The sequence below is a fragment of the Macrobrachium rosenbergii genome, chromosome 4 (genome assembly GCF_040412425.1).
Source record: "Macrobrachium rosenbergii isolate ZJJX-2024 chromosome 4, ASM4041242v1, whole genome shotgun sequence".
Classification (NCBI taxonomy): domain Eukaryota; kingdom Metazoa; phylum Arthropoda; class Malacostraca; order Decapoda; family Palaemonidae; genus Macrobrachium; species Macrobrachium rosenbergii.
Window position 1 is genome coordinate 30118013 of NC_089744.1, and position 23068 is coordinate 30141080.

At 42.8% G+C, this 23068-nt stretch overlaps 1 protein-coding gene across 4 annotated transcripts in view; it reads left to right on the forward strand.

Annotated features, from left to right (window-relative positions):
• The window catches only part of LOC136831732 (uncharacterized), a 175093-nt gene that overhangs the window by 150949 nt on the left and 1076 nt on the right, over nucleotides 1–23068 (forward strand). For all 4 annotated transcript variants that reach the window (XM_067092361.1, XM_067092369.1, XM_067092375.1 and 1 more), the window contains 2 exons: nucleotides 1768–1933; nucleotides 4673–4768. In XM_067092361.1, the coding sequence (XP_066948462.1) occupies nucleotides 1768–1933; nucleotides 4673–4768 (262 nt within the window). The remainder of the gene's footprint in view (nucleotides 1–1767; nucleotides 1934–4672; nucleotides 4769–23068) is intronic.

Here is a 23068-nt window from a genome sequence, read left to right on the forward strand (position 1 = left end):
TTATAAGTATGTGATATTAAGTGCTAATTTTACCTCATGATTTTTGAGAAATTAGGGACTGCTGTGTCTCATACGAGTATTTTTCGTTGCAAGTGATCTTAATTTTTCTTTACTGCACTTAACCCTTCAAGGAAGGCATCAACTTCTAAAAGTAACCTTACCTTTGGATTTAAATTATGCACAGTACTTGCATTGACCAGCAGTGAGTAGATTTTCTCAAAAACTTGGCTGTGAACTGCTTCCACTCAAACTTGTCTTTTATGAGTCAGATCATTTAAGAAAATAAAATTGAGCTGAACTGTGAAACAAAGCAATTATAAGAAGTATATAACACAAAGACAGACTGGAGAGAATACATGCATTTGGAGGTCCGATTTTCTGTGATGGCTTCCAATTTCCTTGGGCCTGGTTTAATTCCATTAATATTTAAAACATACCCACCCCCTCTGCATCACCATCTGGTGCTGATGATGAATTGCAGGAATTCATCACTTAAAATTATCATGAGTATTCTTAAGGTCAGGTTTTGACATTATTACCTCTCGTGGTCCTATGATTGCAATATCATCGTCAAACTTTGGCAAGCTTGGTTATTCACAGGCTTAAATTTATTTCACCTTCTGGTTCATTCACAGGAACTATAAGATTAGCCCAGTCTCCTGTATGTTTGCCCTCATGGTACTCTAGTATTCCCCAGTTCCTCGAAACTTTCCTCAGTTTTCTCTCCTTGAAATGCAGTGGCACGGACCCACCTTTGAAATACAGTACTTTGATACAGTATTCTTCTTAGTTAAAATATTAACATTCATAATTAGACATGAGGCAATTTACATCATTCTCATTCAAAAAAAAAGGGACCACTGTAACAGTATTAAATATTTCTATGACTCTCATCCACTGATGCTGCAGTTTTGTTACTAAATCTCACCCAAGTAAATTCTGTCTATTATCCACTACATAAAATGAATGATCCTTGATCCTTTGCTTCTGAAATACTACACAATTCACTCTACTAAAGATGTTACTGAGAATGTTTTGTAGGAAGTCATAAATTGAAAATAAATGAGGTTTATTTATTAGTAGAAACTCATCGATGTAAGCCAGAAAGTTATGGACACTACCTTTATTGCCTGGAAAGTAGCCACATTTGTATTATGCATGGGTGTTTAATAGCTATCTTTTGTACTGTATTTATTACACGGACCCCATCAACAGCAGGGTAATTGGTAGTTAAGTTCTGTAGCCTGGGGGACTGAAGAATAATTTTTTTCCGAGTGCTGGGATGTGGAGGTCAGCAGTGATGTTGTTTTGAAATTCAGTGGTATATATATTATTTTATGGAAACCTGGCCTTTTTGTTGTGAAATGTAAAATGACATCTGTTGAGGTAATGGTGTTTTGATACTTTCTAATCCTCTCAAGTTTTTGTAGTTCTTTATTTTTATTCATACATTTTGATACTGAATGTGAAGTGAAGTGTTTCTGTGTGTTTTCTAAGCTAGACTTTATCTTGAATTTTTTTTCAGTGGTGTTTTGTGTATTGATGTTTTTTTGTTGTATCCAGTGTTTTCGAGTGAAATCGATTAACCATTTCAGTGATTCATGCACCAGGAATACAGGCCAGTGACACTATAAATATTTCAGGTAAATAACAGGACAGGTGTCATCCACTTTCACTGATTTTAGCATGAAAGAGTTTCTCTCTGAGATCTTGTATTTAAACAAAAAATAGGTCAACTATATAATGAGATGTTGTCTTCTATTTCAGGGTGTTTGTTTTGTAACAAAACTATCTGATGTTGCTGTAGCTCGGCGAATGATGGCACGCCTAAGTGAATCACAGATCACAACTTATGTTGTGGTTCCAGCTTTGCCACGTGCAACTTTAGTAGAATGGCATACATGGGGATGCACAGAAAATAATAAATTTGAATGTAAGTTATTTAGGCCACAATTTTTTTTGTATTTGAACTGTATTAATTTGCAGTGAAGTTGTTACACTCACATTTTATCAGCCACAAGTAGGCAATATTTAATGATTAATGAGTTTTGTAACAGCACATTGTATTTTATAAAGCAGGGTCATCATGTGTAAGAAGTGGCTCTTTATTATGTTCTGTAGTTATATACTAAAGTACAGAACATTTCTGTATCTCAACTGAAACAAAGCTGAATATTATGTGAGTATAACATTTCGAGCAAGCGGTGCCGAGTTGGTGTGTCCTGTTGCATTTGAAGAAATTACTACTCTGAACCCTTCCTCAAGTTTATTGGCAAAGGAGACCAGGTAAAGAGGAGCCTTGATGTGTACCTTAACAGGACAGGTAGACAGTCGGCAGTGTTACAAAGATAAGCAAAAATAAGTTGTAAAGAAAAATTACACTGACAATGAGAACACTATACTATCAGAGAATAAGGCAGTGAACCCTTGTGACTTCAGTCAGGAAAGCATTTGGCCAGAGTGTCTATCAATTAATGTGGAAGCAAAAGAATTGTTGGCTAAAACTACTGAAATTATTTGCCTTTAGTATGTCAGAATATTTGATATTTCTGAGAATGAGTGTCTGCTAGTGTATAATTAGTTTTTTTAATGTTTATGATTTGAATTTTCTGAAAGGCTAACCAAACAACCAAAACAAGGAAAATATGGTATACTATACTATTAAATTGTTAATTTAATGGCTCATTTTCCTTCCAACTTGCATTTTTTATGCTTAACATAAGCATTATTCCTTAAAAGTAAGTTTATGATCCTTAGTTATTGTAACTGAACTATAGTGTCCATGCCATGTCATGAAAGATTGCTTGTCAAAGATAAAGTGGGCATAAGCGACAGTTTTAGAAAAAAAAAGGTTGTTGATTGCTTAAGCTCATGGAACCCTGGAATGCTGCTGCTCTTCTTACCAAAATAAATGAAGAAAGGCATTAATTTCTTCTAACAAATTGAACGTTTAAAATTATAGACGTCGGCAATTCAGGAAGTTCTGACAGTATTAATTTATGAAAATATTGTTGCCTATCAAGTGTGACAAAATATTCTTGGCCGTAGAAATTAGAAAATCTTAAGATCAAAGCAGCTTATTGCATTGAGGTAATAAGGGTGGTTTTTTCAGGATGCTTACCATAATGCATCATGCATTTACGCGACTTTATACCAGCACCCTAATCTTACGGTAACTTGAAGTAGTAATTGATGCTTTTACTGCAACAGGACCCATGATCATATATGACACGTGTGCTCAGTCAAGATGAAGTAGCTTTTTTATATGTTTGAAAATTGTGTACTCAATCATTTGTAAAAAACACTGCCTAAATGAACTAAATTTCATTGTGCACCGTACATTATGTGCCCTTGTGAGAAAACAAGAAGGGTTTGTTATACATGTCAGTCATAGCATCTGTCTCTTTCTGACACTTGTTAGTTTTCACTCAAGAGGGAAGAAAATTGAATGGTGGAAATGCTGACATTTACTGAAACAGAAAATTTTTATTGCATTAGTATGGGCCTTATTTCATTGTGACTTTAAGGAGAGTGTAGACGCCTAAGGCCCCATTATAAAGCAAATGACTGTTTCTAGCTTATGATTGAAGGGATTTGCTTCAAAGTTTTACCACTTATTCTACAACTAATAATGAAAATTCTCTCGTGGGGAAATTTAGAAATTCGACCTCTAAGTTTATTTGTTTTGCGGTTGAAAGAAATCATGACGTCATTTTTCAAAAATATGCAAAGATAAAAGTTGCACAGAAAAGTGATTTTCCTGATGACAAAATAAAGATATATAGTTATACTACACTCTGTAAAAGTTTCATTGAATTCAGTTCAGTCTTCTTGGAGAAATAAGCATTTAGTTTTGAAAAAAGTAAGTTTTGAGAAAACAACAGAACAAAATAATTTTTGGACTTTCAGACTCCTGAGAGAATCAGGACATTTTGAGCAAATTATCCCTATATCAGTATAACCCTTTTCTCTATGATGCTACCAGTAGAGAGAATGGGATATTTTAGTGGGTGACAATTATTTTTGTATAAATTTTTTGACACTTTTTACAATTTTTCATTCACAGTGCCATACAAACGATGAACAAAATTGCCCCTGAACCAGTCTAACGTTTTTTTAGCAGTAACATTTCAAAATATGTTTATTTACCCATAAAACAGTCCAAAACAGTGTGTAACCCATACAGACTTTTTTACAATTTGTCATTCACAGTGCCATACAAGTGATGAACAAAATTGTCCATGAACCTCTCTAAACATTTTTTTTTTTAGCAATAGCGTTTCAAGATATGTTTATTTACACATATAAGAGTCCAAAACAGTGTATAACTTTGTTGATCCTAACCAGAATTATTCATACAGACATTTTTTAAAAATCTGTTTACAATTTTTGGTTCACAGCGCCATACAAGTGATGAACAAAATAGTCAGTAAACCAGTCTAAAAAATTTTTTTTAGCTTTATTGCTTCAGGGTATGTTTATTTAGACATAAAGCAGTTGAAAACTGTTAATAACTAAAATTCAATAATTCCTCGAAATTCAGCAATTGGCGCATCCCTTAAATCCTCAATGATGTTAAAAGAACTTAGTGGAATGGCTAATTTATATATTGTGATGAAAAATACAGCGTGGTAGTGGTATCTTTGGTGTGTAACAGTTGAGTTTTTTTCAGATGAAGAGAAAGGATACACAAGAGGAAGTGTCAGTGTTAGAGTAAGGCGCAGATGGTACCATGACAATTCAATGTGTGCTGTAAATGCTGTTGCAAGTAAGCCTGTTAAATTCTTTTCTTTTTTGAAATCATTCAGATTAGTTTATTGGAATCACTTCACTTCTCCCTTTCATTAGAAGTATTCAATAAGTTGTTCATACGTCGCCATGCCACAGAGGAAGTACATGATCATTATTTGGACATGGTAGTTAGATGATTTTTTTTTTGTCAGTTTTAGTCTGTTGCTCAACTTGCCTATTAATCATAATGATAATTTGGTGGCTTTGGTTTCATGTAAATTTATATTTTTCTAAGGTATACATACTATAGACTTTTATGTAATAGTGTCCTTCAACTCTGACTGAAGTTTGGAAACAAGGTGGCTAATAGGCGGTATTTGGGTGAGGAGGGCGAATCCCCAACTTGCCATAAGCCAGCATTTTTCATTCACCATCATGGACTCTGTTGGGTGGGTAAAGTGGGCTGTGATAAAAAGTTCTGATATAACTATAAAAATACAAATCACTTTAAAATTTTGGCATTTGTTCCTACAGAAATACAAACCATCACCTTTTATATAGGAAACTCACTGATATCAAAGTTGATTTTCCACCTGTAAATGCCGTGTTGCCAGTCATGAATGTGAGGAGGGAAGAAATTATTCATGTAACTTATACAATCTGGCTTTGGGATGCAATATTGATAGGCAACTAGCCATGGTGAGTTGTGTCTCTACTCTCACTGTAGGAAAACTTTGGAGAAGCAAGTATTGCCCTAAAGAAGGCAGCTGTAGTTTGTTTTCATTCTGTCTGTCTGCTCACCAAAGTAGGTTTTAGGTAGATGTGGCATACACAGCTAGTTCTCGATTGGCCGAAATCAATTTTTCCAATATCATAGACTTACTGTGAAAGATGCAAAACATTTCTTCAGTAACACATCTGGATGCTTTTATATACAAAGAACCCTCACACCTTATTTAGATAATAATATACATGCTGATTTATATCAGTATTATAACAATACAAGCACACAAATGACACAGCCATATCAGATCAAACACCAATGAACTTTGGGCTTTATGTAAAAAAAAAAAAAAAAAAAAAGACATCTTGGTATGAAAATGCAAATAAAAGGTATTTTTATCATTTATGTAAATTACAAAGATCAGGCTAATATTTGAAATAGCATGAAATATTGTTGTATATGAGGCTGCCTGTGGCCTAGGAAAGGTGAATGGAACAGCCGTTGCATTATTGGCTGGAAGGTGGGAAATTTTAGTTAATACATGGCGTGATGGCAATGGTATTGGGGTTTTCTTTGGAGAATACTCTGCATATTTATCAGCTTTTTTTATTAAACATAAAAATCATTACAATAGTGCAGCGACTGGGCACTTTCAGGACTATTTAGCCAAAAAACTTATTGAACAAAAGTATGAAATCCCATTGAGTTCCTGTTGTCCTTAGTGTTGATGGAATACATATTTTTTCATTACTGGGCATTGAAACAATACTTAGATAAAATGAAAAAATAAAGGTTACAATAAAAGAGTAATATGGAATGAATGTGTGCTTAAAAGAAGGCCAGTAAAATACAGTATCTGGTAAATCAGTAACTTAGACATAGGTCCATGCTGAATATTTTAGTGACAAACAATAGTAAAGGTTGTTTTTAAGTTTACCCACATAGATATTACTAAGGAATTATAATAGTTATATTTATATGCATGCATTGAAACTACATAGAATACAGTTTGCATTCTAAGAAAATCTTGTGAATTGAACAGTTTGTGACCATAGGTCTAAGTGTAGCCTGGGCTGTACTAAGGAGATAAATCATATGTATTGAAAGCTCATTATTTGTTTGTGTTTGATCTGAGTAGATGGTTTGATACAAGCTCATCTTTTGTTTCTGGTATATTATCGATACAAATCGGCATGTACATATATGTGTATATATATACAGTATATATATATATATATATGCATAAACAATAAAATTTTACTAAAGAAATATGTCAGTATTTATCATGAGAAGCTAACGATATCAGAAATGCTAATTGTTGATCATAGCTTTTTCACCCTAACCCACTTGTAACAAGGAATTACAAGGATTAGGATGTCTAAAAGACTTTTTTGTCCATCCGAGGAGACATCATGTGCTCACTTTTCTCCAGGAGCAGGTTTTACTGTTCATTCACAGTGTTATAATGATTTTGTCTAGCTTTCTTTTAAATGCGTCCACACTGTTGCTGTTGACAACTTCTGGAGGCAATTTATTCCATGTGTCACATGTCTTGTTTGTGAAGAAGTTCCCACAGTGAGATGTGTTGTATCTCTTCAGTTCTAGTTTCCATCCATTATTTCTTGTCTGGTTTTCGTTTAATGTGAAGAGGTTACTGTCTACTTTTGTTATGCCTTTTGGTATTATGAATGTTTCTAAGCCATACATATTCAGGCTCTCTAGCTGTCTTTGGCAACCCATGTGCCTGCTTGTACCCCTTCTAATCTGTATATGCCCTTTCTTAGTGTTGGTAACCAAAACTGTACTGCATATTCAAGATGAGGTCTAACTATGGATGTGTAGAGCTGCAGCACCGTTTTCTTGTTTCTGTATTTGAACTGCCTCTTTATGTATCCCACTAGTTTCTGTGCCTTCTTTTCAACTTTTATGCACTGTCTTGTGGATTTTAAGTCCTTGGTAATAATGACTCCAAGGTCCTCTTCTTGTTCTACACTATGTATATCATTCCCAAGCAGCATGGAGTTGGCATGAGGGTTGTTTGTTCCTATTTGTAACACTGTACACTTATTCAAGTTAAAAGGCATTTGCCATCTTAAACTTTCCACTGTATCTGGGTCTGCTGCATTTACACCTAGTTTGGTGTCATCTGCAAATTTGGCTATCCTGCTAGTTAAGCTTACATCAGTGTCATTAATGTAAATCAAAAACAAGAGTGGGCAAAGGACAGAACCCTGAGGAACTCCGCTTGTCACATCTGCCCATTCTGATTCTTTACCATTCATTACGACTCTCTGTTTTCTACTGGGTAGCCAGTCTTCAATCCAGTCTGCTATTCTCCTACAATTCCTAAAACACTAACTTTTATCATTAGTTTCTTGTGTGGAACCTTGTCAAAGGCCTTTTGGAAATCTAAGTAAAGTATATCTATTGCTCTACTGCTGTCGTAAATACCAAGCATGTTGTGAAAAAACTCCAAGAGGTTTGATAGGCAGGATCTGTTCTGTCTGGAGCCGTGTTGACTCTTTAACAACAGTTTGTTTCTGTCAATGTGATCCACAATTTGATCTGCAATTATGGACTCAAAAACCTTACAAGGGACTGACGTTCTAAGTAAAGTATATCTATTGCTCTACTGCTGTCGTAAATACCAAGCATGTTGTGAAAAACTCAAGAGGTTTGATAGGCAGGATCTGTTCTGTCTGGAGCCGTGTTGACTCTCTAACAACAGTTTGTTTCTGTCAATGTGATCCACAATTTGATCTGCAATTATGGACTCAAAAACCTTACAAGGGACTGACGTTAGACAGATTGGTCAATAATTTCCTGGCTCTTCTCTTGGACCTTTTTTGTAATCTGGATGCACATTACCTATACTCGGTTTTTTTTACCGAGGCACATTTGCACCGAATCGCAGGGGTGCCCTTTTAGCTCGGAAAAGTTTCCTGCTAGCTGATTGGGTGCAACTATTTTGTCCGAAGAGCATCATTGTTTTCAAATAATTACCAAGTAATGTGAATCGAAACTTATTTACTAACCTAATTTTCCCCAACAGATATATGTTTTGTCAATAAATAATGTTAACGAATAAAGAGTTTATAAAAGATTGTGATGGTAAGTCTAAATTTAATAACAACACACGCCGAAGTCAACGACAGGAGCTTGCTTTTGGATGCACGCTGCATAATTTTTACTTTTCACATATTTTAACACCAATTGGGATAAACTACACTAAGCATAAGAAAAACATGTTATTATAAACTTTCTTTGAATACCAGAGTCTACTTAAAACATGGAATTAATAAAACTCGCTATTAGTGAAAACTTCCGGGAGGTAAAAGGAACAGCCTGTGGCATTAGATAAAATTTAGATAAAATTACCTAGATAAGTAGGCCTAGTTATTCATATGGTATCCACATGCCAGCAAATGTTGATGGGCAAGAAAACTTTTCAGATACATATCATCTTTTATAGGCTTTTGTGCTGAAGCCTTTTGTTATATCATTATGATAAATATGAAGACGCTATTTTTTCTTTTACATAATAATAATGTACTTCCCTTATTATGGCTTTATTTCTTGCACAGATTTCAAACTAGGCTAGCTTATGTCTATGTGTCTTACACCATTTTTTGACAATTGCAATAAAATTTGCTTAACTCTTTAAGGTAAGGAGTAACAGTAAACAGTAGCTGATGCTTGATATAAGTTAAGCTAGGTGTGTGTAGGCCTATGATGTAAGTCCGTATAGAAAGGATTTGCTAATTTTGTCGTAAAGGTATAGATTCTATTAATAGCACCATTTTCGGTTTGAGGATACTGTAGTGTTCCATAAATTGCACAAAAATCATAATTAAACGAATTCATGATTTCACCGAGTTACAACGCGATACCCCTCCCCCTCCCTTCCATCCCCGCCTCGGTATTTGACAGTAGACGCATATAGCCAGCTGATCCTTAAAATGTATGTGTATAATACATATTCTACTCAGTCACATATTCTTTTACTTCTCAAAATATCCGCAGAAACTCGTGTTAACCTTATATGTGTCCTGAACAGAACGCAAAATAAGAAAAAAAGTTTTCTTATCTCGCATTGTCTGCTGTAACTTACATGAAAGAGTAAGTTGTTAATGTCTGCGAAATATATTTTTATTAGCGTGCACCTACAAAAAGAAGCACAAACTTTTTCATTGCAGATATAGCTATTAAAGTAATCTAAGTAACGTAACACTGATTTCAACATTTACATAAATCAGGAAAATGCTGCAATGACAATCACCTGTGATAGTTTTTCCCGCCAGGCCGCCGCAGGCTGTTCCTTTACCTCCTGGAAGTTTCCGATAATAGCGCGAGTTTTATTAATTCCATGTTTTTAGTAGACTCTGGTATTCAAAGAAAGTTTATAATAACATGTTTTTCTTATGCTTAGTGTAATTTATCCCGATTGGTGTTAAAATATGGGAAAAGTAAAAAAATTATGCAGCGTACATCCGAAAACAAGCTCCTGTCGTTGACTTCGGCAAGTGGTGTTGTTATTAAATTTAGACTTACCATCACAATCCTTTATAATCTCTTTATTCGTTAACATTATTTATTGACAAAACACATATCTGAGGGAGAAATTTAGGTTTGTAAATAAGTTTCGATTCACGTTACTTGGTAATTATTTGAAAGCAATGATGCTATTCGGACAAAAAATTTGCAACCAATCAGCTAGCAGGAAACTTTTCCGAGCTAAAAGGACACCCCTGCGATTCGGTGCAAATGTGCCTCAGTAAAAAAAACCGAGTTTAGTTTCCATATTTTGGTGCCTTTCATTGTTCTGCAGTTTTTCTGTAGAGTTTATATAGGTGAGGAACTGTCTCCTCCTTCAACTCTTTAATTTCCTCTTGGATGACACCCATCTGGGCCAGGAGATTTAAACTTGTTTAGTTTTTCTATTTTGTTTTTAAAGTCTTCTTCCATAAATATTATTTTGTCAAGCAGTTCTGTCCCTTCATATTTAAGAGCTAGTTCAGGGATTGAGGTAGTGTCTTCAATTGTGAAAACGCTAGTAAAAAATTCATTCAGTAACTCCGCTTTTTCCAAGTCTGAGTTCACTAGGTTTCCTCTATTGTCTCTTAAGGGACCTATGCTATTTTTTATTGGCTTCGTACTATTAACACATGCAAAGAATTCTTTTGGGTTATCCTTACAGATTGATGCAACTCTCTTATCTTCATTCATCTTTGCATTTCTTACTAATTTGTCCACCATTCTACAGAGTGCTTTATGCCTGCTTGCTTCTTCTGGTGTTGGGTATGGAGTCGCTGATTTATGCAATCTATCTCTGTCTCTTATTTTTAATTTCCCTGTTGAACCACTTAGGCTGAGGGTTGCCGTTTGTTTGTATTTGCTTGAATGGTATGCCTCTGGAGATTTTTTGTGTGTATTCTTCCAGAAAGGCTTCCCAGTAGTTATCTATGTCTGTGTTCTTGTCGTACTCAAGATTTTTAACATACACCTTTAGTTTCTTAGGTCTCCTCGACGGTAGTCTAATTTATTTAGTATCTTCTTTTCTTTGTTATGGCAAAGATTAATATGAAATGTAATAATTTTATGGTTGCTTTTGCCTAAGTTTGCACCTACTGCAGGGTCAAACACTAGGTTATCTTCTGTTGATAGGACAGTGTCTGGTATGTTGTCTCCCTCTAGTAGGTTTGTCAACCCATTGGTGGAGAAATTCATTTTTGACAAATTCTAAAAGTCTCTTTCCTTCTAAGTTTGGTGTGGAGGTCATAGCGTCCCACTTACTGCTGCATTGAAATCTCCCATTATTATGCAGAGGTTATTGTTTATTTCTTGTCCTAGTAATGCATACAGCTCCTCGTCAGACATTTGTGATTGGTGGGGAGGTCTGCACACCAGTATTGGAGTTAGCTTCATCCCTAAACTGCTTATATTGATGCCAATTGTTGAATGGTTGTAATTTTACACTCTATTGGATTGACGTGGTTCTTTACATACAACATAATGCCTCCGCCTTTTTTATTGGGTTTGTCTTTTTTGAACAAGTTATATCCTGCTATTTGGTACTCTCCTACAAAGTCTCTTGTTGCCTCTTGTATCCATGTTTCTGTGATACCTATTATGTCCAATTCTTCACTTGCTATCAATGCTTTGAAGGGATCTACTGTGTTCCGAACAGATTGTGCATTAAACTGTGCCACTCTGAGGAACTTTTCTATCTTCTCTTTTGTTTTCAGTGGCTTTATTCGTTTCCCTTGTTACTAACCAAATTCTTGGAGCTTTCCAGCTTCTTCCCTTGCGTGTTCAGTTCACTGAGGTGTTTCAAGAGGTTTTCGTCAAGAAGGTTTCCTAGTAATTTTGCTCCTTCCAAATTCAAGCGAGTTCCATCAATTTTATATAGTTTTTTAGTCCCTACAAATCTGTCCCAAAAGTTTAAAAGCCTAACACCTTTTTCTTGGCATATTCTCTCCAGTCTGTTGTTGATTCCAATTGCCTTGCTGAGGGAGTAGTGGCTTACATTGGTTCTAGGCAGTAATCCTACAAGAATGCCATTGTCGGTTTTCTCAAGGATGTTTTGTACAACATTCCTCAGGTCAGCTACAAGACCTTCTGTCTGGCCAGTTCTTCCATCTTTTAGAAATAAGTCGTTTCCTCCTCCCTGCGCTATGATTGCACTTTTTCTACTTTTCACTTTGATTTTCTTCACTACCTCGGTTGTCATCTTTGTTCCTGCACCTGGGTAAGAATGAACTTTTCTCGTATTTTTATTTTTGGCAACAAAATTTGACCCCTGTTCTTTTACCAACGTGTCTCCAATTAAGGTTGTTTCCTCTTCTAATTCTGATAGCAAAGCAAATCTGTTAGATGTATTCATTCCTTTTGGGGGACAATCATGTTTTCTAGCTGCTATCACTCCTCTACCAACAGTGCTCTTGAATTCATAATTTTTTTGCTTGTAAGTTTCTTTCTTTGTACTTAGTCTGGTGCATATTTCTGTTTCATTTCTCGTTCCGGTCTCAACTAATTGTGTTCTAATTTCCACTATACTTTCCGTTTTCTACTATGTTGTTGTTCATTTCCTGTTTCTTTCTCCTAAGGTCTATCACTTCTCCTCTTAGGTCTCCAATTTCCTTTTCCATCCTGTCTTCTCTTCTCTTGCCTTTGAGTTTATCCTTTGTCAGCTCCTTTAATTCCTTTGATATTTCTTCTACTTCCCTCCTCAGGTTAGCTATCTCCAGTTCTTGTTGACAGGATAGACAGACACTGAGACTACCTAGCATTGAAGTGCATGCCTCTTGTAGTTTACACACCACTTGTTTACACTGCATTTCGCACGAGTGCTTTAGTTTTAACTTTTCTTGGGTCATTTCTGTTTGTGTCTTTATTTCAGTATTTCTATCTGAGCTTTAATTCAGTATTCTTTCTAATGTGACCAGTTGAAAAGGAAAAAAGGGGGGTGGTTGAGTACTCCCACAATTGCTGCATCTGCTCATCCATGGACAGTTTTCCATAGTTTGCCACCAGGATGCCTTTTTTTGCTGTCACACTAACATACGGTCTCCAGTACCTTACGAGGGGAAGCTCCTTAATGTGAAGTCCACTTGCATAGTAGCTCATCCAGCATGTACTTTTTTGCCCCTGAGAGGAGCTTGGAGACTTCAAAACCTGTTTAGCAGCCACCACAGACCTAGAAAAGGTTCTAAGGACTTGTGGTGCCTTAGGGTATATGAGGTGATCCAAGTCTGGTGCTTCAGACACCTGCTGTCATAACCAGGGAAACCAAAAGTTTCTCTTTAGGATAGGGATCGGGTAATGCCCCTTTCCTCATGAGCTCTTGCCTGGACTGGGTGACCCTCCTCTTCACAAAATGAACTGTATTGTACTGTACTTGATTGCTTCTTAAAGCCCAACAGGTGATTCTGGACACCTTCTAGTGTGCCAAACAACAGAGAGACCCTGTCACAGGCTTGAAAGGTTAGGTTTCAGCTCTCACTAATAAAGTCCTGGATGGTGGGAACCAAAACATTCTCATATCTCTTGTCAGAAATTGACAGGTTTTCAGTTTTCCCCACAAACTCGTAAACAACAAGAATGAAAGTGATCCTGATCCCAGCCTTCCAAGTGCCACAACAGATACAAAAAGCTATGCAGCTCACCCACATGCTATGACGAGGTTAAGGCTAGCAGAACAAGTCATGAGAACTCCATCCAAGGTCTCCTAAGTATTCTGTGGCATCTGGGTTAGGCTGTGAGGGAAAGTTGTCACATTCCTCTCTAGAGGCCAAAGTTCCCCAGGTGTGTAAGAATGTTCAAAGCTTCCATGAGCATGGAAGACTCTACTGAGGAAGAGTTGCCCATGCTCTTCAAATCTGGAGATTTGGCTCAAGTCAGGGCATTAGGCTTGAAAGGACTTAGAGGAACTTGGCTAACAGAGAAGAGAGGGCCAAAGGGAAATCTGTGGGTGCATTAAATAGGAGAGCTAGTAGATCAGGATACCACTGCCCTTGGTATGGGGACAGTAAGGATCTAACAGTTATCTGAGACCTGGAGTGACAAACACTTGGTAGATCGCTTGGCACATCAGCCTGACAAGAGGAAAAGATGAAGATTTCCAGATTTTCTGCATGATCCTGTGCATATGACTTACCATGATGCCCAACTGTATTGTGGTGCAGCAACCCTTTTATGCTTGAACCCTCTTTATTTATGTGCACAATCCAAGGATTGTGCACATACACACACACAAAGAGTTCTGGATGAACCAGGCATTGCCCTGTTGCAGGTGCATGTTTTGTTTGTACACACACATACACACACTCTAGGAATCATGCACATACCAAGCAAGAAGATAGTGCTGAATTTTGTCCATGTACCTGGGAAGAAGTTTGAACAGGGGAAGAGTTCACGGCACTCTTTGTGTCTTAGAAGGAATGGAAGACACTGGTTCATGAGCATTGCTCAGAGAACCTGGTGCCAACCTTACCTAATTTAAGTGAATGCTGTTGCTAACCCTGTAAGAAGGGAAGTGCTTACTTTAAACTGAAGACTGACAGGACTTCTTAAGAAAGGGCTAACAAGACTACTTCTGCAGAAGGAAGAAGGAGGAGGAGGAAGATACAGTCTTGCATTACTTCCCCTATCTCAACCCATGAATGTTACTCTGATTGGCTACAGTACCTGGGGAGAGCTCAGCACATACATGTGGATTGGCAGTTGGCACTCTAGGAGGAGAAAACTTTAAAGATTTGGCAGTATCAGAAGTAGAGTTAATCCCTCCCTCTGCTGCTGCTGCCAAACCTCTCCACTGTGAAGGAGACTAACCAGCATACTCCTGACATAACCTACCCCTGCAGAACAACAAAACTGGTTACATCAATACCCTGAAACATGTCCTTCATACTTTTTCTTTTCCTCCATTACAAAGTTACACAACACACTAAAAAAGGAGTCATTCCTTGGTTAAAAGACTTAATACATTCCAGAGGGCTGTCCTTTACCCCAATTGTTTTTTAACCAACAAATTTTTTGCATAATAAATATAATGGGAATTGGATTAATCCAGTCCAGATCTCCAACAAACGAAATCCTTTTAACTTGAATGCAGAAAGCCTGGCATGCAGAAATGATACAAAAAAAGAAAGTAAATAGATGAAATAAATGCAAATTTGATCTCACCTTTAATGGGAGAATTGATGGCATATATATGGTAAGTGGTGAGAAAGATGAAGAGAAATATATTGCTTGGAATGGGAGCCCCACCCCCTCCCCTCCATAAAAATGGCAGGCATCTGTGCCTGTTTCTCTTTTCTGTCTCTTTCTTATTACTTTCCTCTTGAGATCCTCATTGTTTCTTTTATCACTAAACACTTGTCCATTGATGTTTTTGTCCATGTTTTAAAATGTTCCTAAAGTGAAGGTATTCAACAGGTATATAACTGCTTGTTACAGTTTCATATTGGTGATAAGGTTTAAACCTTATTTCCCCCAATGTGAACTGAGGACATTCTCCCATTCCTCCTCCCTCTCTTCTGAAGACAAGTCCTCAGCTCATGTCTATTGCTGCTCCCTTTAAAGACCCTGGTTCTTCTCGTGTGAGCTCTTCTTTGTTCTTCTCCACCAACTCCACATGATCATCACTAGCTCAAGCCATGGACTTGCCCAGAGACACAATGTCCTCCATAACTGGCTTTGCACTATATGTAATAACTAAAAACACAGACAATTTAGCCAAGATGTGCATAGAGTGAAACCCACACTTAAACTGAACTCTCTCTTATGTTACAGTTGGGAACCACAGATGTGATGTATACTGTTAATTCCATACATATTCTATCCAGTCTTCTTTGTCTGTCCTTGAAATGAGAAAATGTCTACTAATGGACGGTATTTTTTTGTCAGGCAAAATAACAATTTTTAAAAGTAAATTGTATTTTTCCTAACTATACAAACCCGAGGTCCTTTACATTAGGATTACTTTCAGGCGTAGGCTGGAAACGGCCGTTGAACTTCAAACAAGGTGGTTAGGCAGTTAACTACTGTCCGGGAGGCGGGACTACCGCCTGCGTGGATGTAAACATTCCAATTTGCCTTTCGGCCCAGGTACAGATTGAGGGGTGGCATGAGGTGGGCATAAAGTGTAAAGGACCTCGGGTTTGTATAGTTAGGAAAAATACAATTTACTTTTAAAAATTGTTATTTGTTCCGACACAATATACAAACCCTCGGTCATTTACATTAGGAGACTCACTGATTGGAAGGAGGAATCTGATAAAGTCTCTCTGAACTGACTGGAGTTCACCAACTTGTCTTCCCTTCCTAGTCGTAAGAGCGAGGAAGGGAAAAACTGCCTCTGACAAAAGATCGGGTTGTAAGAAACGCAGGATCAGTTGTCAGACTTCTGGGTCCCTTTGCATGAAAGAGGAAACGTCAGTTCATGCAAAGTAGGCTAGGAAGAATTTGACGTCGGATGACAATAAGGCAAATACAAGCATTGGGTTTGTCTCATAGTCATGGTCTCCTTCCTCCCCTTGCAAGAGGAAGGAGTGGGGTTGCTTCTATTAACCTGAACGGAAATAGAACGGGAGCTCCTGTTATGTGCTTACCTGCCTCGATCGCCCGGCCCAGCTTGTAACGGCACGTCCGCTCCCTGCCCGTGGGAAGAGAGCCAGGATGGGGAGAAAGAAGAGAGGCCAGTCACTCAACATTCATTCTCCCAATCACAACAGTACAATATAGGCGAGATGCAACCTGTCCCGTTAGGGGAGCTGGATAAGCTACACAACTTGTTGAGCAGCCACCACAGGACCCAAGGAAAAAGTATCCAAGGACTTGTGTGCAACATCCTGGAGGTAGAAGGAGGTGAAGGTAGTCTGTTGGGACCACACACCCGCCTTCAGCACCTGTGGTACCGACATATTCTTCTGGAGTGCGAGGGACGGACCAATGCTGCGGACCTCGTGAGCTCTCGGACGAAATGTACCGGTGTCGTCTTCTCCTGCAGCAGAGTACGCTCTCCTTATCGTCTCACGAAGCCAGAAAGAGATGGTATTCTTGGACACTTCTTTCTTGGTCGAGCCAGTGCTAACGAAGAGTCGTCGACACTCAGGCTGGAGGTGCCGAGTCCTCTTCAGATAGCGCCGCAGCACCCTAACAGGACACAGTAGCATCTCGTCTGGATCATTACCTACAAAGTCCTCTAGGGAGGGGATCGTGAAGGACTTGAACCGTGCGTCAGGGACCGAAGGGTTCTGAGTCTTCGCTACGAAATCCGGGATGAAATCGAGCGTAACTGATCCCCATCCCCTCGAGTGTTTAACATCAAAGGAAAGTCCGTGAAGCTCGCCAACTCTCTTCGCCGATGCCAGGGCAAGCAAGAAGACGGTCTTGAGGGTCAGATCCCTGTCTGACGACTCTCTTAAAGGCTCGTACGGTGCACGAGTCAGGCTCCTTAAGATGAGAGTCACATCCCACGCAGGGGGCCTGAGATCCCTGGGTGGGCAAGACCGTTCGAAGCTTCTCATGAGTAGAGAAATCTCGAAAGAGGAGATGTCTACTCCTTTCAGCCGTAAGACAAGGCCGAGTGCGGCGCGGTAGCCTTTTACAGCTGAAATGGAGAGAAGCTTCTCTCGGCAAAGGAAGACGAGGAAGTCCGCGACCTGCTGAACAGTAGCTCCGACCAGAGAGATACCCCTTCGACGACACCAACCACAGAAGACGGACCACTTTCCCTGGTATACCGCTGCGGAGGATGTTCTGAGGTATTCTGCCATCTCTGTTGCTGCGCGGTGCGAAAAGCTTCTCGCTCGCAAGAGTTGGTGGATAACCTCCAGCTGTGAAGACACAGGGAATGCACTGCCAGGTGGAACCGCTCTGCGTGAGGTTGATGCAGAAGGTTGGGCCAGGGGGGGGGGGATCTCTCTCGGTGCCTCGGAGAGGAGAGCTAGCAGGTCCGGGTACCAAACTGCCTGGGGCCATTTGGGTGCCACCAGAGTCATTCTGAGATTTGGGGTGATCATCACTCGGCGAATCAGGCAGAATGGGGGAAAGCGTAAGCGTCGAGATTGTCCCACGGGTGTTGGAACGCGGCCCATGGGTCCGGCACGACAGAACAGAAGACCTGGAGTTTTCTGTTGTGCCGGGTGGCGAACAGATCGATGGCTGGACGCCCCCACAGGTCGAACAGCCTTTCCACTACTTCCTGATGGAGGGACCATTCGGTCCCTACCACCTGGCTCTGGCGGCTGAGCTTGTCTGCCACGACATTCCTCTTGCCTGGAATATACCTGGCTAACAGCTCGATCCTGAAACTCCTGGAGGGCCAAGAAGGCCGCCTTAAGCTCCAGGATGTTGATGTGAAGGTGCTTGTCGTCTCGGTGCCACACTCCCGAAGTCAGCAACTCCTCCAGGTGTGCGCCCCATCTCTCGGTCGATGCGTCCGAGAACAGAAGCATGTCCGGAGGGGGAGTATGCAGGGATACTCCTATAAAGAGGTTCCTGTCGTCTAACCACCAGTGAAGGTCTTTTCTCACCTCCTCGGAAAGAGGAATGAGGAAGGACTGGGGGTCTTGGGACTGGGACCAATATTCCTTTAGTCTCCACTGGAGAGACGGCAGGTGAAGACGCCCGTGAGGTACTAGTTTCTGCAACGACGACAGGTGACCGATGACGACTTGCCATTGCCGAGCTGGTTGCTCCTGCTGTGACAGGAACAACTGTGCTGCCTGCCTGAACTTGCTGATACGAGAGTCCGAGGGAAAGACTTTCGCTGCCACCGTATCTATCAGCGTGCCCAGGTACTTTGTTCTATGCTTGGGGGTGAGATCTGACTTCTCCAGATTTACCATGATCCCTAGATCCCGGCAAAACTTGAGGAGACGATCTCTGTCCTGTAGCAACTGCGAGCGAGAGCTCGCCAGGACTAGCCAGTCGTCGAGATACCTCGGTAGATGCATCCCGTGCGAGTGGGCCCAAGCTGACACAAGAGAGAAAACTCGTGAACACCTGGGGAGCGGTTGGGAGCCCGAAGCAAAGTGCCCTGGATTGGAAGACCGACTCCCGAGGACAAAGTGGAGGTACTTGCGCGAGGGCGGATGGATGGGTACCTGGAAATCGCATCCCTCAAGTCCACCGTGAGCATGAAGTCTTTCTCCCTGATGGAGGCCAGCACAGTTTGTGCTGTTTCCATCGTGAACCGAGTCTGGTGAACGAAACGGTTCAAGGGAGAGAGGTCTATGACCGGTCTCCATCCCCCTGAGGCCTTCTCTACGAGAAAGACGCGGCTGTAAAAGCCTGGAGACTGGTCCGACACGACTTCTACAGCACTCTTCCTCAGCATGGCTTGCACTCCTAGCTGTAGTGCGATGTCCTTCGACGAACCTGGAAGATATGTTTGGAGATGGACCGGAGTGTAGGTGAGGGGAGGCCGAGACTCGAAGGGTAGTAGATATCCCTCCCGAAGGACATCCACTATCAGGTCTCGGCTCCGTGTCGCTGCCACGTTGCCCAATGGCTCGACAGGCACCCCCACCTTCGGCAGCTTTTGGGGAACGCCGCTCTAGCGTTTCCCCTTCTTCTTCTTACCCTTGCCCCCTTTACCGGCTTGGAAAGAGGGCTGAAAAGGGCAGGAGTGACCCCCCCCTTCTCGAGGAAGAAGAAGGCTGGGACTTCTTAGGGGCCGAGGAAGTGCCAGCCTGGCCCGAAGACCTGGCTGCAGTGGGATGAGAAGACCCGGAGGTCTTGGCCACTGCCTGGTGAACAAGCCGTTCGCTGTCATTGGCACGGCGCTTGTCCACCGCAGCGTCAACCAACTCGTTAGGGAAGAGAGAGGAGGAACCCAGCAACATTCCATTCCGAAGGGCGATAGCTGACTCGGGACCTACGGACCTGGCAAAGCGAGAGAGAACGGCATCTCTCCGCTTTAGCACAAGGTTTGCAGTCTGGTGGGCGAGGTAGGAAATGGCCCTACCCCCAGACTGGCACAGTCTCCGAAAGGCGGAGTCCTCCCCAGGTACAGTAGCGCCTGAGGAAGCAGCTACCTTCGATACTGTGAATGACCACAGATCGAGCCAGGAGACTGCTTGGAAGGCCGCCATGGCGGTGGCTTCCAGGGTTGCACCTTCTTGCTGAGAGAGGGATATGTTCTCTGCAGTCAGTTGCTGCAACGACAGACCCGGATCCAAACGAGTCAGGTCCGGGTCAACCTGTTTGGTCAGCAACGCCCCTTCTGCTGGTGCGTAGAAACGCTTCTGATGAGGCAGAGGAGGGGGAAGAAGCTTGTCCGAGCGGCTCGATCGAAGCGAACTGTCTTGCCCAGACACAAGACTGTTCACCTGATTGAGTACCCCCTCGGCAAGCGTGGACCACGGGAGCCCCACCGAAGCCTTGGGTTCCTTCTTGGGTCCCCAAAAGGATTCGAGGCGCGACGGACGATCCACAGACGAGGCCATGGTCCCTTCCCCGAGGTCATTGTGCTGACGAATCAGCGCGATAACCTCTGCAAAAGTCCTCTGTATTTCGGGGGTGTCCGCATCCTGGGGCAGAGGACCCTCGAATCCTTCCAGAGTGCGGTCCTCCCGAACTACTCTCCCCGCAGGAGGGAGAACCTCGGCAGACCCCCGAGGACACTTCCTGACTACGCGGGCGTAAGACCTGGTCGAGCCAAGGACCGAGCCAGGTGCATACCCCCACGCAGTATAACTCTGAGGAGAACATTCCCCAGAGTTCCTCCTCTCCGACTTGCACCCCCTGGAAGAAACCGAAGGGGCGGAGGGGACAGGCGAGGAAGATCGGGTGCTCCCACTGCCTTTACTGGCAGAACCAGCAGAGGCAGCGGGCCGAGAGCGGTCACCAACCCGCGGTGATGACAAGCCCCCGGGTCGAGGAGATTGCTTCAGCCCAGGTGAAGTGATCTCCCGAGGAGAGCGGAGCGGCTTGCGAGAGCCGAGGCGCGCACTCGCCTCCCCCGAGCCAGGCTGGCCGCGCTGACGTGGCCGGGGACTGGGAGGAGTCGAACGCGCGGCTGGCTGGCGCAAGCTTGCGCTGTCCTCTGGACGCGCCCCAGACTTCTTCGAGGCTGGAGCCTCTCGGGAAGACTGAGTAGGGGACTTCTTCCCTACCTCTCCTTGCGTTCGGCCCCGCGGGGCTGAAGCACTGTCCCGGGAACCTGACTTGGCACTTGAAGGAGTGCCAGCAGGAAGAGACGGAGCACCTGCATGCCCCGGCTCTTTCTCTCGTCCCACGCCCTGGTCTGTACGGCGAGAAGAGTCAACCGTATCAGACTGGGGTCCCGAGTCTCCTTGGAGACCCGGGTACTCGGAGCAACTCGCGAACGAGTGTCCGATGTGGACTCGCTGGCCTTAGATGCAGGAAGTTTCTTAGGCGCAGCGGGGGAGTGCCGACCTTGGTCTGCACGCCCTTGGCTCCCGGTACCCCTGGCCCAGAGGCCGGGGCAGCAGTTTCCTGATCCGAGGATTGGGAAGAGCCGACGAGAGATTCCACTGCCTTCCCTGTGGAAGGAGGCAGACCCTTAGAAGTCTCGGTACGAGGTTTCTTAGGGGGGGGAGAGGCAGACTTCTTCTTCTTCGGCTGCGAAGCCTCGGAAGGAGAAGCGGAAGAAGCAGCAGACGAAGACGACGATGATGAAGATGAAGACGACGACACCTTCATAGACCTCTTCTTCTTCTTCTTCACCATCTGCTTCAGGAAAGCAGTCAAATCCCCAAGCCAGGAAAGCGAGGCCGCCGACTCAGGAACAGCAGGAGGGGCTGCAGCAGAAGGCACATCCCGGGTAGCGACAGCGGAGCTCGGGCCAGCATTTGCCTGGGCATAGAGAGCCGCGCGTCTCTCAGGAACAAAAGTGGGCGGGGCCGGGAATGCAGGCGCCGCCCCTCCTGTGTGATGATTCAAGTCGGGCCGCGCCAGGGTCAATGGAATGGGGATGGAAGCAGACGAAGGGCCGGGCTGGAAAGTCAGACGAGGAACCGTATTCGAGGACAGGCCATGGTCAGCAACAGGGGCAGCGACAGTCACATAAGGATAAGATGACGTCACCATGTAGGAGGGGCCAGCACGCGTGAACGGAGCCAGGAAGCCAGGCGGCAGTGGAACAGCGTGCTGGCTCGCGGGTGACGCCAACACTTGGGTTTCCAGGTGCGAAGCAACTGATACCGGCATCTGGACGAAGCTCGAGAAGGTGACGGTTGTCGTGGTGACTGTTGTTGCCGAGTGGGTCGTGACTGGAGCGGGGGCCAGGGGAGCCAGTCCCTCCAGTGCCGAGCCAGGTAGGCCTAGGTGTAGCCAGGATGTGCTGGGATTCGTTGTCTGGCTATCCAGTCCGGGACCTGAAGCAAAAGTCGGGTCAGAAACCGAAGCCTCCATTCGCTCCGGAGGAAAAAACTCCCCTCCGGAACGGGAAGAGACTTCCGAGAGGATGTCGCGGTCCAACTCTCCCCCGCGCCCCTCCACAAACGATGAAACGTAAGAGGAAGGGGAGGGGGAGTCCTCACCCAAGGGAGAGGGGAAGTTCACCGGGAGGGAGAAACAAGCCCGACACATTCGCCACCAACGGAGTCGTCGGGGGCGTATTTCCCTCGGACGACTCCTTGGTAGGCTTACGATGGTAACGTCGCCTCCCTTCAAACTTGCCCCATTGCTCGGAGGACCTTGAACAACACTCACTACAGGGATCGTCGCGTGAACACACACGTCCCCTGCAAGATGTACGGAGGGCATGTGGGTCCATGTCGACTCGAGATCTGAATGAATTACATTTCTTCCCCCCTACCCCGGGACACACACGCTGGGGATATGAGGGCTTAGTTGGTTTCTTCATTATTAAAGAAAAAACAAAGAATTTCCCACCAAAGAGAAGAAAATTGCTGTCAGGCAGAGAGTGGCGAAGATCAACGTCCGAATGCAACGACGGCCGAAAGCAAATTGGAATGTTTACATCCGGGCAGGCAGTACTCCCGCCTCCCGGACAGTAGTTAACTGCCTAACCACCTTGTTTGAAGTTCAACGGCCGTTTCCAGCCTACGCCTGAAAGTAATCCTAATGTAAAGGACCGAGGGTTTGTATATTGTGTCGGAACAAACATCCTTTAACTGA